Consider the following 24,486-nt stretch of genomic DNA (forward strand, 5'->3'; position numbering starts at 1 on the left):
TGAACACACCACACCCAAACCTATCTCTCTCTGCACATGTTATATCTGCCTCGCCTGCAGTGCACATGGTTTTGCCCAATTGCTAACAAACTTGAAGCTGCGATCAACTCAGAATTACCCCCAGAGTGCTGATGTTTGTGCAGTTTAGCTATTTTTTTGTGCTGCACATGCATCACAGTCGCAGTGCGCAAGCGTGGCAATTGTTTGGCAACGGTGAACAAAGTGAGGGTTTATTCGCAAAGTGAGTGATGTGTAGTGACCATTGTGAGAGGTAATGGAGGGTGGCTTAAAAAACACTGGTGTGTCTTGATCATTTCAGGGGTTTGTCTGAGCCAGCAACTGCAAATTCATATGCAGCACCAGCGGCTTACTTGCAACAGACATTCTGAGCAACTATAGGGTTGCTCAGATGATTGATGATGCAGCCGATGTGCAACCGTCTATATACACAAGCGGCAGATCAGAGATGCTGTCAGTGGGCGTCTCTGCGCAGAAGATATTGGCTGCAGCATTAGCATATTTTCACAGATCTGCTACAGTATGTACATGATCGCAGTATAGCTTGCATTTGTGTCCATGTCTCAGTCAAGTCATACCTGTATTTGGAATTGTTCAGGAGGGATGCAGCTCTTTTCTTACACAAGAAGTCACACAACGGACGGCTTGGTAATGGTGGTGGACAATGCATCCAAGATCATTAGATCATTACAGAATATCCCATGAATGCTTGATCGGGTTCCATTCTGGAGAAGATCCTGACATATAGATAAGTTCAGTGACTTGACCATCTAAGGGAATATTTTTCTGACAAGTGTGTGCGCTAATTTAATTAACTCTATTAACTGGAGTGCGCATGCGCAGCAGCTGCACTGCTAGGGTGCACCTCGGTAGCCCAGTGAGATGCTAAAAGCATCTCTGGACTGCAATCGCCTCTGCCTGATTGACAGGCAGAGGCGTTCGCAGGGTGGGAGGGGGCGTGCCAATGGCGTTAGAATGCGGTCCAAAAAACGGAGGCGAGTCCGGATCATTGCGGGGGTGGGCCGCGGCAGCTATGTGGCATCACACGCAGCCTCTGCGACCCGGGACACTGCGAGTAGCGGCCTGCCAGTAACTTACAGTAGTAACTTACAGTAAATTTGCACCACTGAACAGTTCATTCTAAGTATACTGTATTAGCTACTATTAAATATTTTAAGTGCTGAATATGAAAGGATACAATTGGAAAAGTATAACAGCACATTAATATGTGCTTTCAGGTATTAAACCCCACATTGGCTTTGTCAGTGAATAATCAATTACAAGATGTTAATTTTATATATATATTGTGAGGAGAGCAAGGTAGAGTGTCGTCTCTCAAAATATAGTAGGACAAAATGCTCCAACCACAAACATGGGTCATTCCGACCCGTTCGCACGCAGCGGTTCTTCGCTGCGGTGCGAATGGGTCGGAAATGCGCATGCGCAGCGGCCACATTGCGCACATACGTCGTTGCCGCCAGCAAGAAATGTGATGGCAGCGGCGATCACAAGAAGACGGACAGGCGGGAGGCGTTCCGGGGCGGATACTCAGTTTTCCAGGCGTGGTGAGTCTAACGCAGGCGGATCCAGGCGTTTGGAGCACAGATGTCTGACGTCAGGACCGGAACCTTCATCGCTGGATCTGTCGCACTGGGTGAGTAACTGCAGCCCTGGTCTTGTTTTGCTTAAAACTGTATTAACATAGCAGGGTTGCACAAGCGTTCGCAGCCCTGCTATGCTAAAATACACTCCCCCATAGGCGGCATCAGGTTAATCGCATGAGCAGCAAAAAGTTGCTACGTGCGATCAACTCGGACTGACCCCCCAGAGTCATATGCACAGTACTCACAGTCAGTAAATCACAGTGTCTCACAACACATAAAGTACTGATACACACTGGCGTATTTATAATGGGTGCAGTGTGTGCGGTGCACATGGGCCCCTGAGTCCAGGGGGGCACACACTGCACCCATTTTTGGAGTACTTACCCCTCTGGATTCCCGCGCCAATGTCAGCAGCGCTGTTAAAACTCAGTGAAAATGGCGCCGTGGACATATTGACCGAGTTCTGCATGTGCGTAGTAGAGAAATCACTGGGAAAATGGCTGCCGTGCCATTTTCCTGGAGATCTGCGCATGCACAGTAGAGTCGAAGCCCTCTAGAGTTCAGACTCTCAGCGCCATGCCGCTGCCGGCAGAGAGGAGGGGCGGCGAACGGAGGAAGCCGCACACGGGCTGATACACCGTATATCAACCTCTTGCAGGTGAAGGTACTAATTAGCCTGCTCTCAGGGTTTTGGCTGAGTTTGCTGTAAGCCACAGCTGGGCTAATTACTGCACCTTATCTGCTGTCTTACTTTCCTCAGTAGGTCATGGCTCCCAATGCCAGCAAGTGGCAATAGATTGGAGCCATTTGGAATATGCACTGTTTGTGATTACCAGAACTTGGAATGTTATACTGCTGTCTTAAGAACTGCCCGTAAAGCCAGACCTGCAAAACCTGCATGTAAAGCTGCCCCCTGCCTGAGGTGGAAATAAATTGTGTTGGATTATACTCCGTCTATGTGATTCCTGTCACTTAATGTGTGTGTGTGTGTGTGTGTGTGTGTGTGTGTGTGTGTGTGTGTGTGTGTGTGTGTGTGTGTGTTAGTGAAGCACACACAAGAAAACATATGACTGATATGAACATATATTAAACATAGGAATTAGGCAGGTACAGCATCGATACATAAAAGTGTACAGCAGTTTCTGCTGCGGGGTACACTGGGCTCCACAAGGAAAGACATAGGGGTGTAGAGTAGGATCTTGATCCGAGGCACCAACAGGCTGAAAAGCTTTGACTGTTCCCAGAATGCATAGCGCCGCCTCCTCTATAACCCCACCTCCCTGCACAGGAGCTCAGTTTTATAGTTGGTGCCGCAGATAACAGGCACATAACAGAGGGGCTGCTCTGGGCAGCCCTAAGAAGAGCTTTTTGAGAAGAAAAGTGAAGACTTCAAGGGCTGCAGTGTGTTCATGTCTAGTGACATTCACTGCTGCAGCTCCATCTCTCCCCAGCGGCGCTGTACACTCCCGAGCCCTGGTTGCCGGGTAACTACAGCAGGAGGCTCCGGTTTTCTTCTAAAGTCAGGCACACACGATGGGGGCTCTCCGGGATCGCAATCTGGCGCGGTCAGCGTGTGCTGGCGGTGAACACTGTGGCAGTACAGGCGATCACACTAGATCACCAGGGCATGGGTGCAGGTCAGGTTTTCCCTTAAAACCGCTTTACTAGTAGCCCACAGTACCCGGTGCTTTTGCCAGCAGGGGGATAAGGCTTAGACCTGGAGCCCCAGCCCCAGGGCGCCATTTACAGCAAAAGTTCCCGCCCTGGAGCTGCATAGCTGTCTCTCCCTCACTCCCTGCCAGTGTTTGGGCGCCATTTCTCTCAGCTACACTGTTCCTGGGACTGCTTGGGCAAATCCTCCTGTGTAAAGCCGCCTGGTTGTCAGCGCTGTGACTTTACTTGACACTTAAGTATTCTACATGTCAATTAGACAGTGTTAGTTAAGAAAGAGTGCATTTAGTCAGGGTTCTCTGGTACAAGTACCCTGTGATATACATCCAGTTCTTACTGTGCAGTGTTATATCTATTGACTACATAGCTATATAAGCTGGTCCAGTGCAGTATTATTGTTAGTAATAACTAGTGATGTGCACCGGACATTTTTCGGGTTTTGGATTCGGTTCCGCGGCCGTGTTTTGGATTCGGACGCGTTTTGGCAAAACCTCACCGAATTTTTTTTGTCGGATTCGGGGGTGTTTTGGATTCGGGTGTTTTTTTCAAAAAACCCTAAAAAACAGCTTAAATCATAGAATTTTGGGGGTCATTTTGATCCCATAGTATTATTAACCTCAATAACCATAATTTCCACTCATTTCCAGTTTATTCTGAACACCTCACACCTCACACCTCACAATATTATTTTTAGTCCTAAAATTTGCACCGAGGCCGCTGGATGGCTAAGCGACACAAGTGGCAGACACAAACACCTGGCCCATCTAGGAGTGGCACTGCAGTGTCAGGCAAGATGGCATTTCAAAAAAATAGTCCCCAAACAACACATGATGCAAAGAAAAAAAGAGGCGCACCAAGGTCGCTGTGTGACTAAGATAAGCGACACAAGTGGCCGACACAAACACCTGGCCCATCTAGGAGTGGCACTGCAGTGTCAGACAGGATGGCACTTCAAAAAAATTGTCCCCAAACAGCACATGATGCAAAGAAAAATGAAAGAAAAAAGAGGTGCAAGATGGAATTGTCCTTGGGACCTCCCACCCACCCTTATGTTGTATAAACAGGACATGCACACTTTAACGAACCCATCATTTCAGCGACAGGGTCTGCCACACGACTGTGACTGAAATGACTGGTTGGTTTGGGCCCCCACCAAAAGAGAAGCAATCAATCTCTCCTTGCACAAACTGGCTCTACAGAGGCAAGATGTCCACATCATCATCATCCTCCGATTCCTCACCCCTTTCACTGTGTACATCCCCCTCCTCACAGATTATTAATTCGTCCTCACTGGAATCCACCATCTCAGATCCCTGTGTACTTTCTGGAGGCAATTGCTGGTGAATGTCTCCACGGAGGAATTGATTATAATTCATTTTGATGAACATCATCTTCTCCACATTTTCTGGAAGTAACCTCGTACGCCGATTGCTGACAAGGTGAGCGGCTGCACTAAGCACTCTTTCGGAGTACACACTGGAGGGAGGGCAACTTAGGTAGAATAAAGCCAGTTTGTGCAAGGGCCTCCAAATTGCCTCTTTTTCCTCCCAGTATATGTACGGACTGTCTGACGTGCCTACTTGGATGCGGTCACTCATATAATCCTCCACCATTCTTTCAATGGTGAGAGAATCATATGCAGTGACAGTAGACGACATGTCAGTAATCGTTGGCAGGTCCTTCAGTCCGGACCAGATGTCAGCACTCGCTCCAGACTGCCCTGCATCACCGCCAGCAGGTGGGCTCGGAATTCTTAGCCTTTTCCTCGCACCCCCAGTTGCGGGAGAATGTGAAGGAGGAGATGTTGACGGGTCACGTTCCGCTTGACTTGACAATTTTCTCACCAGCAGGTCTTTGAACCTCTGCAGAGTCTGAACTGACTTCACGTGTGGCAAGTTCAAAGCTTTGCAGAACCTTGCACAACGTTGAAATCATTCTCCACTGCGCTTGAGTCAGGTGCATTCCCCCTCCTTTGCCTTTATCGTGGGCAGATGTATAGGCTTGAATGGCCTTTTGCTGCTCCTCCATCCTCTGAAGCATATAGAGGGTTGAATTCCACCTCGTTACCACCTCTTGCTTCAGATGATGGCAGGGCAGGTTCAGGATTGTTTGGTGGTGCTCCAGTCTTCTGTACGCGGTGGCTGAATGCCGAAAGTGGTCCGCAATTCTTCGGGCCACCGACAGCATCTCTTGCACGCCCCTCTCGTTTTTTAAATAATTCTGCACCACCAAATTCAATGTATGTGCAAAACATGGGACGTGCTGGAATTTGCCCAGATGTAATGCACGCACAATATTGGTGGCGTTGTCCGATGTCACAAATCCCCAAGAGAGTCCAATTGGGGTAAGCCATTCTGTGATGATCTTCCTCAGTTTCCGTAAGAGGTTATCAGCTGTGTGCCTCTTCTGAAAAGCGGTGATACAAAGCGTAGCCTGCCTAGGAAAGAGTTGGCGTTTGCGAGATGATGCTACTGGTGCCGCCGCTGCTATTCTTGCTGCGGGAGGCAATACATCTACCCAGTGGGCTGTCACAGTCATATAGTCCTGAGTCTGCCCTGCTCCACTTGTCCACATAACCGTGGTTAAGTGGACATTGGGTACAACTGCATTTTTTAGGACACTGGTGACTCTTTTTCTGACGTCTGTGTACATTTTCGGTATCGCCTGCCTAGAGAAATGGAACCTAGATGGTATTTGGTACCGGGGACACAGTACCTTAATCAAGTCTCTAGTTGCCTCTGAATTAACGGTGGATACCGGAACCACGTTTCTCACCGCCCAGGCTACCAAGGCCTGAGTTATCTGCTTTGCAGTAGGATGACTGCTGTGATATTTCATCTTCCTCGCAAAGGACTGTTGGACAGTCAATTGCTTACTGGAAGTAGTACAAGTGGTCTTCCGACTTCCCCTCTGGGATGACGATCGACTCCCAGCAGCTACAACAGCAGCGCCAGCAGCAGTAGGCGTTACACTCAAGGATGCATCGGAGGAATCCCAGGCAGGAGAGGACTCGTCAGACTAGCCAGTGACATGGCCTGCAGGACTATTGGCTTTCCTGGGTAAGGAGGAAATTGACACTGAGGGAGTTGGTGGTGTGGTTTGCAGGAGCTTGGTTACAAGAGGAAGGGATTTAGTGGTCAGTGGACTGCTTCCGCTGTCATCCAAAGTTTTTGAACTTGTCACTGACTTATGATGAATGCGCTGCAGGTGACGTATAAGGGAGGATGTTCCGAGGTGGTTAACGTCCTTACCCCTACTTATTACAGCTTGACAAAGGCAACACACGGCTTGACACCTGTTGTCCGCATTTGTGTTGAAATAATTCCACACGAAGAGCTGATTTTTTTTTTATTTTGACCAGGCATGTCAATGGCCATATTCGTCCCACGGACAACAGGTGTCTCCCCGGGTGCCTGACTTAAACAAACCACCTCACCATCAGAATCCTCCTTGTCAATTTCCTCCCCAGCGCCAGCAACACCCATATCCTCATCCTGGTGTACTTCAACAGTGACATCTTCAATTTGACTATCAGGAACTGGACTGCGGGTGCTCCTTCCAGCACTTGCAGGGGGCGTGCAAATGGTGGAAGGCGCAAGCTCTTCCCGTCCAGTGTTGGGAAGGTCAGGCATCGCAACCGACACAATTGGACTCTCCTTGAGGATTTGTGATTTAGAAGAACGCACAGTTCTTTGCTGTGCTTTTGCCAGCTTAAGTCTCTTCATTTTTCTAGCGAGAGGATGAGTGCTTCCATCCTCATGTGAATCTGAACCACTAGCCATGAACATAGGCCAGGGCCTCAGCCGTTCCTTGCCACTCCGTGTCGTAAATGGCATATTGGCAAGTTTACGCTTCTCATCAGACGCTTGCAATTTTGATTTTTGGGTCATTTTACTGAACTTTTGTTTTTTGGATTTTACATGCTATGACATTGGGCATCGGCCTTGGCAGACGACGTTGATGGCATTTCATCGTCTCGGCCATGATTAGTGGCAGCAGCTTCAGCACGAGGTGGAAGTGGATCTTGATCTTTCCCTATTTTAACCTCCACATTTTTGTTCTCCATTTTTTAATGTGTGGAATTATATGCCAGTATCAATAGCAATGGCCTACTACTATATATACTGCGCACAACTAAAATGCACCACAGGTATAGAATGTAGATGGATAGTATACTTAATGACGACACAGAGGTAGGTACAGCAGTGGCCTTCCGTACCGTACTGCTATATATACTGGTGGTCACTGTGTCAGCAAACTGCAAAACTAAAATGCACCACAGGTATAGAATGTAGATGGATAGTATACTTAATGACGACACAGAGGTAGGTACAGCAGTGGCCTTCCATACCGTACTGCTATATATACTGGTGGTCACTGTGTCAGCAAACTGCAAAACTAAAATGCACCACAGGTATAGAATTAGAATGTAGATGGATACTAGTATACTTAATGACGACACAGAGGTAGGTACAGCAGTGGCCTTCCGTACCGTACTGCTATATATACTGGTGGTCACTGTGTCAGCAAAACTGCACTGTACTCCTCCTATATAATATTATACTGGTGGTCCCGACTCCCCAGTCCCCACAATAAAGCAGCACACTGAGCACAGATATGGAGTGTTTTTCAGGCAGACAATGTATACTGGTGGTCACTGTCTGCAAAACTCTGCACTGTACTCCTGCTATATAATACAGCTGCTCCCCAGTCCCCACAATTAAGCAGTGTGAGCACAGATATATGCAGCACACTGAGCACAGATATGGAGTGTTTTTTTCAGGCAGAGAACGGATAAAACTGGTGGTCACTGATCAGCAAAACTCTGCACTGTACTCCTCCTATATTAATATAAAGCTGCTCCCCAGTCCCCACAATGATATAAGCAAGCACAAATATTTGCATCAACTCAACAATGAATAAACGGAGAGGACTCCAGCCACGTCCTCTCCCTAACATTTCCAATGCACGAGTGAAAATGGCTGCGACGTGCGGCTGCTTATATAGAATCCGAATCTTGCGAGAATCCGACAGCGGGATGATGACGTTCGGGCGCGCTCGGGTTAACCGAGCCATACGGGAGAATCCGAGTATGGCTCGGACCCGTGTAAAAAGGGTGAAGTTCGGGTGGGTTCGGTTTCCGAGAAACCGAACCCGCTCATCACTAGTAATAACCTCTGCATTGTTTACATGTGACTATATGTGTGCATTAGCTTGCTGAGTGGTTTTCCATTTCGTGTCTCTCACACAACTTGCTATCCCTATATTCTATAACCTGAGGGGGCTTGGTGCATCAGGTTTTATAATTATATAGGATTTTCACAAGATATACTCTAATACGTATTTTTCTCTGTGATTTTAGTCACCATATCTCTCCTGTATGTCTGCTTGTGCTGACTAAACTGCGCAGGGGTTTGGGTAAGAAGTATTGTGCTGCTGCCAATTGTACTGTGTTACCTGATACTGCAAGTTATATCATGTCTGCTTCTGAAGGTAACGGTTCTGGAGCTGAACACACTGCCGGTGTTGCTGAAGCCACAGACCCCTATGAGGAGACTATAGCAGCTGTTGGCTCTGGTTCTGGGGGCTCCTTGCCCCCCAGTGGGACTGTGGCAACGGGGGTACATAATGACCCACCGTGGGTTACTTTCTCCACGCTTCTACATACGCAAGTGACTAAACTAACACCCCCTATGGGACCTCCTATGCCGGTGCAACCGTATGTGGTCCCCGCAGCTAACCCGCCTTAAGCGGACAATTTATCTGCTCAATTAAAAAGCTGAACCAGTCCTTGACTACTAAAAAGTCTGACCCATGCTCGCTTAAGACCAAGAGGTCCTCTAAGCAAGCTCTTATCTCCTCACAATCCACTGCTGTCACTGACACCTCATCTGATGAAGATGGCGCTTACACTGACCCCACAGATTCTGACACAGATACTGCTGTTGGGGAGGGTAGTTCACATGTGGATATTCCTGATCTTTTGGAGGCTATTAAGTTCATTTTACAGATTACGGATGATCCCGAGCCATCTGCCCCTCCTAAGAAACCAGATAGGTTCAAGCGTCAGAAGGTGGTTAAACAAGTTTTACCTCACTCTGACCACCTAGTGGATATACGGCGGCTTCTGATGCCGGTATCCTAGCAGCCAAGGCCTCTACTACATCAGTCCTGGCTCGCCGGATATTGTGGCTGAGATCCTGGTCTGTGGATCTGGACTCTAGAAAAACCCTGGCGGTACTCCCTTTCAAGGGAGATATTCTGTTTGGAGAGGACTTAAATAAGATAGTGGCTGATTTGGCTACTGCCAAAACTGCCTGTCTGGCAAGTACTGCTCCTTCTGTCTCGAAGGCTAAAGGTACTTCCTTTCGCCCCTTTCGTCCTTCAGGTAAAGCAAAAGGTCAGGCGTACAACAAGCAGGCCCGCACTTCCAAACCTGGCAAGCCGAAGCCCAAAAGAGCCTGGGCTGCCCGTCAGCCAGCTTCCAAGACCGATAAGCCTGCCGCATGACGGGGCGGGGCCCCCCTGGGGGATCCCAGGGTGGGGGGCCGGCTTCTAGGGTGTACCCAGGAATGGTTGATGACCACTTCAGATGCCTGGGTACAGGAAGTCGTCACTCGAGGTTACGCCATAGCCTTCAAAAACCGTCCCCCTCATCGATTTTGCCTAACAGACGTCCCGTTGGACCAGACAAAGGAAAACACTACATTCGGTGGTACAGACCCTCCTTTATACAGGAATCATAGTACAGGTGCCTCTTGCTCAGAGTGGCCGGGGGTACTATTCTCCGCTGTTTCTGGTCCCGAAACCGAATGGGTCCTCCCAGCCCATTCTCAACCTCAAGGCATTGAACAGGTTTGTGAAAGTTACCAAGTTCCGTATGGAAACCCTTCACTCTATAGTTTTGGCCTTGGAACCTGGGGACTACATGGTCTCCCTGGACATACAGGATGCTTACCTGCGTATTCCTATAGTAGTGTCACATCAGCAATACCTGATGTTTGCGATTGGCAACCTCCATTACCAGTTTCGGGTGTTACCTTTTGGTTTAACTACGGCTCCGCGAGTCTTCACCAAAGTTATGGCGGTGATGACGGTGGTACTCCGCCGTCAAGGGGTCACGATACTGCCGTATCTGGACGACATGTTAATCCTGGCAAATACCCCAGAAATTCTCCTACGTCGTCTGGATATGACTGTCCAGTTTCTACAAGCCCACGGGTGGCTCATCAACTGAAAGAAATCCTCCCTGGTCCCTGCTCAGAGCATGGTGCACCTGGGAGCGCTATTGGACACTCACAACCAGCGGTTGTTCTTGTCTCAGGAGAAAGTCCTGAAGCTTCAGGACAGGATTCGTTGCTTCCTTTCTCGTCCGCAAGTGTCGATACATTCGGCGATGCAGGTGCTGGGCCTCATGGTATCAGCATTCGACATGGTGGAGTATGCTCAATTTCAATCTCGCCCCCTCCAGAGGCTGATTCTAGCCAAGTGGGACGGCCTGCCTCACCGGATCAGGTCTCACATGATCTCATTAACTCCAGAGGTCCGTCTGTCGCTGCACTGGTGGCTCCAGGACCAACGATTGTGCAGGGGCCGTCCCTTCTGGATATCCGACTGGGGCCTGTTGACGACAGATGCCAGTCTCAGAGGTTGGGGAGCGGTGATGGAGCAACACTCCCTTCAGGGTCGGTGGACCAAGGAGGAATCTCTCCTCTCGATCAACATTCTGGAATTGCGGGCGGTCTTCAATGCGTTGAACCTGGCCTAGCATTTAATTCAAAACCGTCCTGTTCAAGTACAGTCGGATAACGCCACCACAGTGGCTTACATAAATCATCAAGGCGGCACTCGAAGCCGTTTGGCAATGAAGGAAGTCTCACGGATTCTACATTGGGCGGAACGCCATCTACCGGCCATATCGGCAATATTCATTCCGGGAGTCCTGAATTGGGAAGCGGACTTTCTCAGTTGTCAGGACGTACATGCCGGCGAGTGTGGCCTCTATCCAGAAGTGTTTCAACTCCTAGTGGAAAAGTGGGGCCTTCTAGACGTAGATCTGATGGCGTCTCGACAGAATCACAAGGTACCGGTCTTCGGAGCAAGGACAAGGGATTCTCAGGCAGCATTCGTGGATGCGCTAGCGGTGCCGTGGAGGTTTCGGCTGCCGTACGTGTTCCCACCGGTGTCACTCCTGCCCAGGGTAATTCGGAAGTTCAAGCAATTAAGAGGAATTCTGCTTCTCATAGCTCCAGCGTGGCCCAGACGGCACTGGTTCTCAGACCTGCAGGGCCTATCGTCAGAGCTTCCAATTCTACTTCCACAATGCCCAGACCTCCTCGTTCAGGGCCCCTGTGTCTACCAGGACCTAGCCCGGCTGTCTTTGACGGCGTGGCTCTTGAAGCTTCCGTCTTGAGGGCTAAAGGGTTTTCTGAGGTGGTCATTCAAACTATGTTGCGGGCCCGGAAACCGGCTTCTGCTCGGATTTAGTATAGGGTCTGGCATTCTTACTTTGTTTGGTGCGCATCTAACCATTATGACGCTTCCAAGTTTAGTATAGCCAAGCTGTTGGCCTTTCTTCGGCAGGGCCTGGACTTAGGCCTGCGTCTGGCCTCCCTCAAGGTTCAAATATCTGCCTTGTCAGTGTGGTTTCAGAGAAAGATTGCTACCTTACCTGATGTGCATACCTTAACTCAGGGCGTGTTGCGTACCCAACCTCCCTATGTCCCGCCTGTGGCTCCTTGGGACTTGTCGGTGGTTTTGGAGGCGTTACAAGAGTCTCCATTTGAACCTCTTGTTTCAGCTGATCTTAAGTGGCTTTCCCTTAAGGTGGTGTGTCTGCTGGCTATTGCTTCAGCTAGAAGAGTGTCGGATTTGGGTGCCTTGTCTTGTAGTTCCCCATATCTGATATTTCACTGTGACCGGGCGGTTCTTAGGACTCGTCCCGGATATTTACCTAAGGTGGTTTCTTCGTTCCACCTTAACCAGGAGATTGTGGTTCCGGCACTTGTTTCTCCTGATCTGTCTCCCAAAGAGCGGTCTTTGGATGTGGTATGGGCTCTCCGTATCTATGTGAAGAGAACTGCTTCTATTAGGAAATCTGATTCTCTCTTTGTGCTGTTTCGATTTCACAAACGGGGCTGGCCTGCTCACAAGCAAACTTTGGCCAGATGGATTAGAATGGTGATTGCACATGCTTATGTGAGGGCTGGTCTATCAGCTCCTGCTCACATTACGGCCCATTCTACTCGGTCTGTTGTACCTTCTTGGGCGGCCCGGCGTGGTGTGAACCTTGAACATTTGTGCAAGGCGGCTACGTGGTCCTCTGTGAACACGTTCATAAGGTTCTATGCCTACGATACTGCCACTTCCCAGGATGCTTCCTTTGGACGCCGGGTTCTTGTGCCCGCTACAGTGCGTCCCCTCCCATAAGGAACTGCTTTAGGACATCCCCTATGTCTTGCCTTGTGGAGCCCAGTGTACCCCGCAGCAGAAAACGAGTTTTATGGTAAGAACTTACCTTTGTTAAAACTCTTTCTGCGAGGTACACTGGGCTCCACAAGGCGCCCACCCTGACGCACTTAGCTTCTTTGGGTTGGTGTGGCATTAGCCGCTGACACTTCTCCTGTCGTGAGAGTGTGGTGTATGTGGCTACTAACCGTTGTTGTCTCTTTTCCTGCTACTGCATTGGGCTGGTTAACTAAAAACTGAGCTGCTGTGCAGGGAGGCGGGGTTATAGAGGATGCGGCGCTATGCATTCTAGGAACAGTCAAAGCTTTTCACCTGTTGGTGCCTCGGTCAAGATCCTACTCTACACCCCTATGTCTTTCCTTGTGGAGCCCAGTGTACCTCGCAGAAAGAGTTTTAACAAAGGTAAGTTCTTACCATAAAACTTGTTTTTCTCCTTTTTAATCACTCAGCTGACTATTTTTCCCCACACAACTGCTCAGAAATTGTCATTTTATTTATTACTTATTGCCAATTGACCCCCTCCCCTAGTGGTCTAAAAATGTAATAGTAGGACCCCAACACCCCCTTAGTTAAAAAAAAAAAGTTTTACAAACCACCCATACAAACCACCCCCCTGCTTAAAGAAAATGTGACACCCCCCCACCCCCCACCCTGTGGCCAATATTTGTTTTTATTTTATTATTTAATCCCTTTTGCCCCTCCAACGGTTTTTTTTATATTATTCCTCCTCTACCCCCACTAGTGATTGATCACCTGCTTCGTTCCCCCCGCACCCACCCCCATATGCATACATGCGCAAACCCCCCCCCACACACACACACACAAATGCAGAAGGCAACACTGTGCTTCATGGAGCATGTGCTCCAAATTGCCGGCAACATGGCATTCTGGGGGCGTGATTCCAGTAGTGATGTCAGCGCTCAGAGACCTCTGCATCACTCTGGGGGATCCAAGCAGCCAGAGGAGATCCGTTCTCCACTAGTGTTTGATATGTTTACATAAATTAGATTTTAAATATGTGTTAATAAAAGTAACATTTTAGCACTTGTGCATAAAGCCCCCCCCAAAAAAACTCTTTCTTTTCTGATCCTACAAATTACCTCTCCCAAGTTTCCCTGGATGAGAATTAGGCCAGTTCTCTAAGCATTAAACCAATATACTTTTGCATTCTAGGTTATGGTAGAGGCAATTACTTTTGTATAAAATGCACTAAATTCCATATTTTTTCATACTAATAACCTCTAAATATTATACAATAGCGTTTGCTCGCAGCTTCACTCGCGTGGATGCCTGTTATTGCTCAGCAAAACTAATTTTACAAAGACAGAAATGGCATCTAATATTGTGATGTATATTTTATAATGTAGACATTGATCACAAAATGTCTTTGTAAACAATAGTTGCAGTTTTTCCTTCAGGAATTATCACAAAAGATGCTTGATGCGCTATCTACTGGATTAAAATGTATGCTGCCACTTCATGAGTCAAGATAACCTGCCTGATTAGTGATTAATATATAGGTATTGATCTAATTATCCACAATGATCTTGCGGGTGCAAGTCATCGTATCAGTGGCCAAACTTTACGTCGGCTGAAACTCCCACGACAGTGCTCGCCATCCCATAGGGCTCTGAGTAATTTTGTGGGAGTTCGGGCTGAAACCAGCCTGCGAAGGATGCAAGATCAGGTGCCGTTGCCGGCGTTGAAACGCTACAGCAATAGCACATTGCACACCTAATTGAATTGACCCCTTAATCAGAATTTTCCTGCGAAATAGAGCTTGAGATATATAATTTTTTTGTATTGATATATGAATATATATACAGTATAACTGTTTGTATTCGGGGTGTGAAGTATATATATATATATATATATATATATATATATATATATTGTGTGTGTATATATTGTGCAAAAGTTTTAAGCAGATGTGGAAAAAATGCAGTTAAGTAAGAATTCTTTCCAAAATACACATTTTAATTGTTTATTTTTATTAATTAACAAAATGCAAAGTGAATGAACAGAATAGAAATCTAAATCAATATTTGGTGTGACCACCTTTTGCCTTTAAATCAACATCAATTCTTCTAGGTACATTTGCGTAAAGTCAGGGATTTTGTAGGATTAATTCAGACCTGATCGTAGATGTGCGTAAAAACACACATCTACGATCAAATTCTTTAACATGCGGAAGGACGCTCAGCATGGGGAAAGTCTGCCCCGCATGCGGTCCCCCCCCCCCCCCCCCCCCGCAGACATGCAAAAGCATTGCACAGCGGCAATGTTTTTGCATGTTTCGAGTAGCCCTCTGCCTATGCAAACTGCTACCCGCCATGTTTTTGGTCGCAGCGGCTGTGTGTGATGTCTTGCAGCTGCAATGATTCGGACACGCCTCCATTGTCCGGACTGTGCCCCTTAAATGGAGTGTCGACACCCACAAAACACAGTGCCAATGCGCCGTTCCCGCCACCCATCCAGGTCTTTAACAGCGTTCTGCAGAGAACACAGTTTAGAACCTTGCACATGGGACTACCAGGGTACGCGCATGCATAGATGTGCAAAAAGACATTTTCGCACATCAGCGACGGGATCTGAATTAGGCCCATAGTCATGTGTATGATTAACCAATCATACCAAACAGGTGATATGATCATCGTTTTCATAGGTAGGTTAAAACACAGTCGTTAACAGAAACAGCTGTGTAGGAGGCCTAAAACTTGGTGAGGAACAGCCAAACTCTGCAACAAAGATGAGGATGTGGAAGACCGTTTCATTTCACAGTTCATACACCATGGCAAGACTGAGTACAGCAACAAGACAAAGGTAGTTATAGTGTATCAGCAAGGTCTCTCCCAGGCAAAGATTTCAAAGCAGACTGGGATTTCAAGATGTGCTGTTCAAGCTCTTTTGAAGAAGCACAAAGACACGTGCAATGTTGAGGACTGCAAACGCAGTGGTCAGCCAAGGAAATTTAGTGCATCAGATGAAAGACGCATCATGCTTCCTTCCTTCCGAAATCAGAAGATGTCCAGCAGTGCCAACAGCTCAGAACTGGCAGAAACCATTGGGACCCAGGTACACCCTTCTACTGTTCAGAGATGTCTGGCCAGAAGTGGTCTTCATGGAAGAATTGCAGCCAAAAAGTCATATTTTCTACATGGAAACAAGGCCAATCGACTCAACTATGCACGAAAACATATGAAATGGGGTGCAGAAAAATGGCAGCAGGTGCTCTGGACTGATGAGTCAACATTTTAAATACTTGGCTGTAACAGAAGGTAGTTTGTTTGCCGAAGGGCTGGAGAGTGGTACAATAATGAGTGTCTGCAGACAACAGTAAAGCATGGTGGAGGTTCTTTGCAAGTTTTGGGCTGCATTTCAGCAAATGGAGTTGGTGATTTGGTCAGGATTAATGGTGTCCTCAATGCTGAGAAATACACAGTTGGGCCTGGCCAGTACCTGGATTGGAGACCACCAGGGAATACTAGGTACCCGTAGGTATTTTTACTTTAACACACAACATTGAGTTTGGTACCCAAGAAAGGAGAGGCTATATATCAAATTGAGGTACTAATACAATATTGGAGTTTATTTTTAGCCCAATTAGCTCCTTTCCTATAAATATCCCCCACTGCATGTGCAAGAACTATTATACAATATAAGGAAAACTATATTTTCACTTGCATAGTATTTTTTGGGCTAAATTGCTATTTATACTCCTATTTATGTAAATGTATGTCTATTCCTCATGTTTTCAAGTGTGATTAAAATAAAGGTTACATTTTAATTTCTTCAATTAAATCAAAAGTGTGCCCAAAACATACAGATAATGTAATTAAGGGCTATCTACAGCATAAAGAAGAACAAGGAGTACTGGAAGTGATGATATGTCCCCCACAGAGCCCTGATCTCAACATCATCGAGTCTGTCTGGATGACTTGAAGAGATGGAAGGATATGAGCAAGCCTACATCCACAGAAGATGTACCTAGAAGAATTGATGCTGTTTAGAAGGCAGAGTGGTCACATTAAATATTGATTTGATTTAGATTCCTCTTGTGTTCATTCACTTTGCATTTTGTTAATTGATAAAAGTAAGCTATAAAGGTGCTTACACACTAGGCAATATTTTAAATTTTTACCCTTCTGAGCGATATCGTTTGTTATATTGCCTATTGTGTATGCACTATATCGTTGCACACTCCCACGGGTCGTTAACTATGTAACCGTCATCTGTGCATGCAGCTCAATTTGGACTATATCATCCACAGTCTGGCAAAGTTTTTGCACGGCGTACGCATGCATTTGCACACTTGCACGGGGCGGGTTTTCACTCTCTATGGGCAGCAGCTATCTGATCGCAGACCTCTGCAAATACGCAGAGCCGCCCAGGAAAACACTAGACGATATCGCTCACAGAGCGAATCGTGTACAGTGTACCCACAAAATACTTCTATATTTGAAAGAATTCTTACTTTGCAGCATTGTTTCCACACTTGCCTAATACTTTTGCACAGTACTGTGTGTATGTATATATAGATAGACAGACAGACAGACAGTGTCAGGCGTCTGTTTTTTTCATTATTGTTCCTCACCCTGTTGTCACATTGGGCATGATTCAATTCGATGACCGTTGAATAGCGCCGGGAATTACCTCCCGGGGCTATTCAATACAGCACCCTGTGACACCTGACAACTGGATTTCTTCTTGCACCCCTGGAGGGGTGCGAGCAGAAATCCGACAAAAAGGGCTGGAGCAATGCTGATTTCTGCCCTTAGCAGGTTCTCCCGACAAAACATACTTGTTTAGTCTGGAAGAACAGGCATTCTCTGCGCTGTATTGAATAGCCCTAATTCCGGACGCTATTCAACTGTTTTCGAATTGAATCATGCCCATTGAGATAATACATACCTCTGTTTCTTTAAATAGTGAAAATGTGATTATAATTTTTTTTTAGTGTTTGCGTAATGCCGGAACAAACAGACAAACAATAATTCAGATTTATTTTATTTTTTTTGTCTCCATAGTTCATACACAGTCCCAAAGAGTACATTTCTTCAAAAACTATTTTTTGTACAGATACAACGTTACAACTTTATTATAAGTATAGATTTTATAAGCTTTGAGTGCAATGTTAAAAACCAATAATAAATATATTTTAATCAATTAGTTTTTATTTATATAAATAGCGTTTGCATTTAATGAAACCTTTTCCCTAATGCAGTCCTGCCACTAAGGCGGAATTACACAGGTGACAGAAATATATTACGTAACTCAAAAGTAAACAATGTATAAGATTCCAGCAGAACAAAATGAAGGGGCTATTGCTGCAAGGTGTGGTTAACTATTTGGGTGAAATAATATAGATTTGCCAGTTGCTATGCTGGCTTTGTGTGTTTACTTGAGAGTAAAAACACCTGTGGTTAAAAGCTATTTTAAAGATACAGTAAAGAAAACAAATGCATATGTTACTACAGAAGGTTATGTAGTAATTTATGGCCATAGGCATTGAAATATAGGGTTTAAGCCAATCAACTCGACACCGCAAGCGAGGGAGCAAGTTACTATTATGCAGCCTATCTTGCCACAGATTTGCAGATCAACTAATACCGTGGTATCATAAGTTCCACATAGCGCTGCACTTACTTGCATCCACGTACAAATCGCATCTAATTTGATTGACCCCTTTAAGTGCACACTTCTAGGGCCAATGTGTCTTTTGTCCTAGAAAGCTCACATAGCCATACTTTCTGAGGAAGAGTATTTTGATTTCCGTGAAGAATTATAACAATCGTCAGGTCTTGGGAGTCGTTACCAGTCTAGGTTTATATAGCTAAATCTTACATTCCAAGGAATGTTCATTTAGGTCTCTAATACTTTATATACTTAAAGATCATGCAGGAAAAGAATGATATCTTAATATGTTAGTGATGCTACAATTCAGCATCATACGCATGGTTAAACTTCTATATGACCAGTACATTATTTCAGTGTTACAATTAAATATAAACAGCCAAATAGAATGAATTCAATTAATTAGTCAAATCTTGTTTATGTAATATTTCTTTTGTTTCATTTTTAGCTTCCTTATGTGGATTCCAGAGCAGTTCACCTTGCTTTTCTCTATCTCCGAGGGCTGGTTACCCTGATGGGGGCCAATTGTGCCTGCAGTTATCCGTTTAAAATGGTCGATTTGATGCCATGGAACACATTTGATGGGAAACTCTTTCATCAGAAGTACCTGCAGTGTCATAGACAGAGACCTTTGGAGGAGATCTTAACAAAAACAGTGAGAAAAATACATTTAATCATACTATAGTGAGATCACAATTGACCTATATACTGTATCAATTAATTTTTGGCACGGTGTACACCGATATGAAGTACTGTCTGTAAACATGACATTATTACCGGCAAGTACACAATTGGTTATTATGGTTACAGGTGGGCAAACACGAGCCTTTATTAATCATACAGTAAAGAAAATCGTCTGATAGTGAAGGTGTATTGCAGACAGGTGTTCTCTGCACATTGGATTTATGACTTTTGCAACTATGGCTTTATCTGTGCTAGTGGTTCTAGATGGAAGTCATTATGTTCTTGAGTGAAGATTAATCCTTCATTCTCTTTGAAGTGTGTGATTATTTCATGGTTTAAGTATGCTTTTATTGGCAATAGCACATAATACAATTATTTATTATACTGTATTATACTGTTCCACAGATTGTAAAACATCAGATAAGGTACAGATAAGATACATGGCAAGAGTAGTACTTTTGTTCTATATTAAATAAAATGGGACAAACCAATACTATCTCTTTAAATTAGGGACAGGTGACAGTTACGCAGATTTTTTATTTTTTAAATCAATATTTTCAATAAAATGAACAAGCAGAGACAACAAATGATAATCGATGACCTCAGTTCAGTGTACATTAATCCTTACTACAGAAATGTTCAAATATTTATAATATGCAATATTTGCATTTAAACAATACTACTATTTACAAGTTTTTTTTAAACAATTGTAGGTTCTCCTATGATTACCACAATACACAGTAAGGCAGTAAGTGTACATATAAACTATGTAATTGCAGTCACTAAGCCCATTGAATTGCAGAAGGCAAAAATAATGCTCTTTTTAATACATGTGCTTCCTCCATTTAAGTGAATTACTCTAAGGCTGGGGTACACACTTGGCGATAAGCACCCGATATATCGTCCAATCCGGTGGTTCGGATGATATATTGTTCACATCGTCCTGTGTGTATTCACTATATAGTTAACGATGCACGCTCCTGCAGGTTATTAACGATGTACAATATCTTTAGATTTTACCATGAAATCTAAAGATATTGGTGGTCATTCCGAGTTGATCGCACGTAGCAACTTTTTGCTGCTCGTGCGATCAACTTGACGCCGCCTATGGGGGAGTATATTTTAGCATAGCATGGCTGCGATCGCTTGTGCAGCTCTGCTATGCTAAAAAAGATTCCTGCAAAACAAGACCAGGGTCAGGCCTACTTACCCTGTGCAATGGATCCAGTGACGAAGGTCCCGGGATTAACGTCAGACATCCGCCCTCCAAACACCTGGACACGCCTGTGTTCACCTCACCATGCCTGAAAAACGGTGAGTAGATGCCCCAGAACGCCTCCCCGCCGTCAATCTTCAGTGCTGACGGCATCGCTACCTGACGACGCGCGTACACATTGGAGGCGCCGCGCAGCCGCAGTCCAGACCCATTCGCACCGCAGCGAAGAACCACTGCGTGTGAACGGGTTGGAATTATACCCATTGTACCTTACTGGATACGGCCGGGTGCCGTCAGTGACAATATAGTAAATAATATTGTTCAGCGTGTATGACTGATTTCGCTTGCGCGGGGGAGGGGGGGAATCTTGCATGGCAATTTGATGTACATCCGCAAGTGGGTACCCAGTCTAAGTCAGTGATCTCTTTAGTATCATGGTTCTATGTTGCATACAGCTCACCCCATGTAAAGCTGGATAGTTTATCTACTGTGTAAGACCTTCATGTAATAAACACCCAAAGATGATGTGTCAAACTTTCGAGAGGAATAAAGTTGGGCATAGCTACCAATCAGTTTCTAGCTAACATTTGTCTCGCGCAGATGGATAAAATTACAGTTAAGAGCTGATATGGGCAACTTCTCCACTTTATCTTTCTCAAAGGTTTTATATATCTCCCCTACATAATCTAAAGGCCCATACTGTTAGGGTCTCCTGCTCTGTGCTGCCACGTCGTCATGGCAACCGGGAGACAAGTGCTAGCGGAGTAACCTGAGCGTAGCTGATACTCCGGTTCGGGTCTTTTGCTGTGCAGTGGTTACAGGCTCTGTGCACGGCAGGGGATCCGGTGCTGGTTTTTGTGCTCACAGTCTGTGAGGTCTGAGTGGGGCGTGGACAGCAGCTGCTATATAAACCCTCTTCTCAGGTTAGGCAGATGCTGCTGAATCTTTGTTGGTTAGTCAGTTCCTGAAAGCTAGCTAGTACTGTGTAAACTTTGTATTTGTTTGTTGCTTACTGCAAATAGGCCTTGGGATTTGGTGTTACACTCTGCCAATCCAGACCTAGCAGTAAGACTGGAGTCAGTCGTTTAACCTGCTGGGGTTCTTTTGCTACTCTGTGAACCTAGCAAGTTTGCGGCTGTATTCTCAGACTTGCCTGCCAAAATCCTTTCTCACTGTGCAAGGTGTTCAGGTGTCAGTTTAGTGGCAGTAAGCTGAACCAGTGCACTGCAAGTGAGGACTAGGATTGTGGAGACTCTCCTTGTGTCTATTATTCCATCTCTGACCAAGGAGTTTACTGCCACACCCGTTGGTAACCCTTTAGGGTTTTGCTGTTGCCCTTAGCAACAGCATTTCGGGTTCTCTACATATTAAATCACTACATCTCGCTTCTTTCCATCTGAGCATTCCTAATACTAGAGAGACACCCAGTTTCTTAGCCTTTGGGCTTCTCTGTTCACTTTGTGTTTATTTTGTTACCCTATCACCTTCTTTGTATGTAATGTCATATTCCCCAGTCTGTCTGTGAGTTCATTTGTTTTGCATCCCTCACCATTCAGACACCAGTACATTCCTGCTGGCACTGGTGTGCATAACATATTCAGCAGCCTAATACTCCTGTTGAAATTTTGTGGGAATATGGAGCATACCCCTCAAAATACTTTGCAACAGGTGGTCGATCAGGTGCAGGTCCTGACTCGACAATTTAATGATTTGTCCATTAAAATGCACACCTCGCAGGCCGCTGGCGGAGCTCCCGCAGCAGCAGTACCTTCAGGGGTTAAGGAGCCGAAAGTAAATCTCCTGGATCGTTTTTCTGGAGATCGCTCGCAGTTCTTTTGTTTCAAGGAGAGCTGCAAGCTATATTTCCAGCTTAGGCCTCAGTCTTCTGGGTCGGAGATTCAGCGGGTGGGCATAGTGATTTCCTTGCTACAAGGAGACCCACAGGTCAGGGCATATGGGTTGCAGCCTGACTGTCCGTCGCTTAAAAGTGTTGATGCTTTTTTTACGGCACTGGGCATGTTGTATGATGACCCTGACAATACGGCCTCAGCCAAGGCTCAGATTTCGATCCTTAAGCAAGGGCGAAGGCCAGTTGAGGTTTATTGTACGGAGTTTCGGAGGTTGGCCCATGATACCCAGTGGAATGACCCAGCCCTGAGACACCAGTACCGAAGAGGTCTTTCTAACCAGTTAAAAGACCAACTGGTACAATATCCCTTGCCTGATAGCTTGGATCAGCTCATGCAGTTATCCATTCGGGTGGATAGACGGCTGAGAGAGCGCAGGCTTGAAAGGGAGACCGAGGTTTCCTTCTTTCCCAAGGGAACCTCAGACTCTGAGGAATTTTCCGAGGAGCCTATGCAGATTGGGGCTACCCGCCTCTCCTCGCGTGAGAAGACGCGGAGGAGACAGCAGGGGTTATGTTTGTACTGTGGGAATAAAGGTCATGTGGTAGTATCATTCCCAGAAAAGCCGGAAAACTTCAGGGCCTGAGGGTGATGGGAAATATCCTGTCAGGCCAGAAGTCAGAATTTCCCAAGAAGACTTTTATCATTCCGGTGACCTTGAAGATCCTCGGTCAAACTGTCAAGACTGAGGCCTTTGTGGACAGTGGGGCCGACGGGGTTTTTATGGACCGCCAATTCGCCCTGAAACACTCTGTTCCCTTAGTACCCTTGGCATCGGAAATTGAGACTTGTGGGTTAAACGGGGAACCATTATCCCAGGGTAAAATTACCTCTTGCACTAGCCAGATTTCTTTGTTTATTGGAGCCACACACTCTGAAAAATTGTCCTTTTATGTGACTGTCTGTACGTTTGCCCCATTGGTGTTGGGGTTACCCTGGTTAAGGGCCCACAATCCTCAATTTGACTGGGTCTCTGGGGAGATTCTTAGTTGGGGTACTGATTGTTTCAAAAGTTGCTTGAGCCTTCCAGTCAGGCTTTCGCAGCTAAGTTTGCCAGGATTGCCAGGATGTTATGCAGATTTTGCGGACGTGTTCTCCAAAAGGGTTGCAGAGGTACTACCTCCCCATCGCCCCTATGACTGTGCCATTGATTTGTTGCCGAATGCTAAGCTTCCCAAGAGCAGGTTGTACTCCCTGTCACGTCCTGAGACTCAGGCTATGGCAGAGTACATTCAGGAGAACTTGGCTAAGGGATTTATCAGACCTTCACAGTCTCCAGTTGGGTCGGGGTTCTTCTTCGTGGGTAAAAAGGACGGTTCGTTGCGACCCTGCATCGACTTCAGGGAATTGAACCGTATCACGATTAAAAACTCATACCCACTGCCTCTCATTTCGGTCTTGTTTGACCAGCTTCGTACTGCCACCATTTTTTCTAAGATTGACCTACGCGGTGCGTACAATCTAATCCGAATAAGAGAGGGGGATGAATGGAAGACTGCTTTTAATACCCACTCAGGGCATTATGAATATTTGGTGATGCCTTTTGGGCTCTGTAATGCCCCGGCAGTCTTCCAGGACTTCATGAACGATGTGCTCAGGGAATATTTGGATAGATTCTTAGTTGTATACTTAGATGACATCCTAATCTTCTCCCATTCCCTGGAGGAACATCGGAAGCATGCACGCTTAGTCCTCCAGAAACTCAGAGACCACCGGCTTGGGGTGAAGCTGGAGAAGTGCGAATTTGAAGTTCAGCAAATCGCATTTCTAGGATATATTATCTCCCCAGAAGGTTTCCAAATGGAGGGTTCCAAGGTACAGGCAGTCCTGGATTGGGTGCAGCCCACTAGTTTGAAGGCGCTTCAGCGTTTTCTGGGCTTTGCGAATTTTTATAGACGATTTATCGCTGGATTTTCGTCTATAGTGGCGCCCTTGGTGGCACTCACTAAGAAAGGGGCGGATGTTGCTCACTGGTCTTGTGAGGCCAAAGCTGCTTTTGCCCGTCTCAAAAGGGCATTTGTCTCGGCCAAGGTGCTGCGACACTCAGATCCAGAGCGTCCTTTTGTGGTGGAGGTGGATGCCTCTGAGATGGGTATTGGGGCAGTGCTCTCTCAGATGGGGGTGTCTGATAATCGCCTTCATCCCTGTGCTTACTTTTCCCGTAAATTTTCGCCTGCCGAGATGAATTATGACGTGGGTAACCGGGAATTGTTGGCTATTAAGGATGCACTCGAGGAGTGGAGACACTGGCTTGAGGGGGCTTAGTTTGTGGTCTCAATTCTCA

General features: G+C 46.1%; 1 protein-coding gene across 4 annotated transcripts in view; it reads left to right on the plus strand.

The window, feature by feature from the left end:
- Positions 1-24,486, plus strand: part of FAM120B (family with sequence similarity 120 member B) — a 650,519-nt gene that overhangs the window by 489,262 nt on the left and 136,771 nt on the right. For all 4 annotated transcript variants that reach the window (XM_063917695.1, XM_063917694.1, XM_063917697.1 and 1 more), the window contains one exon: positions 18,844-19,050. In XM_063917695.1, the coding sequence (XP_063773765.1) occupies positions 18,844-19,050 (207 nt within the window). The remainder of the gene's footprint in view (positions 1-18,843; positions 19,051-24,486) is intronic.

The sequence above is a fragment of the Pseudophryne corroboree genome, chromosome 4, assembly GCF_028390025.1.
Source record: "Pseudophryne corroboree isolate aPseCor3 chromosome 4, aPseCor3.hap2, whole genome shotgun sequence".
NCBI lineage: Eukaryota > Metazoa > Chordata > Amphibia > Anura > Myobatrachidae > Pseudophryne > Pseudophryne corroboree.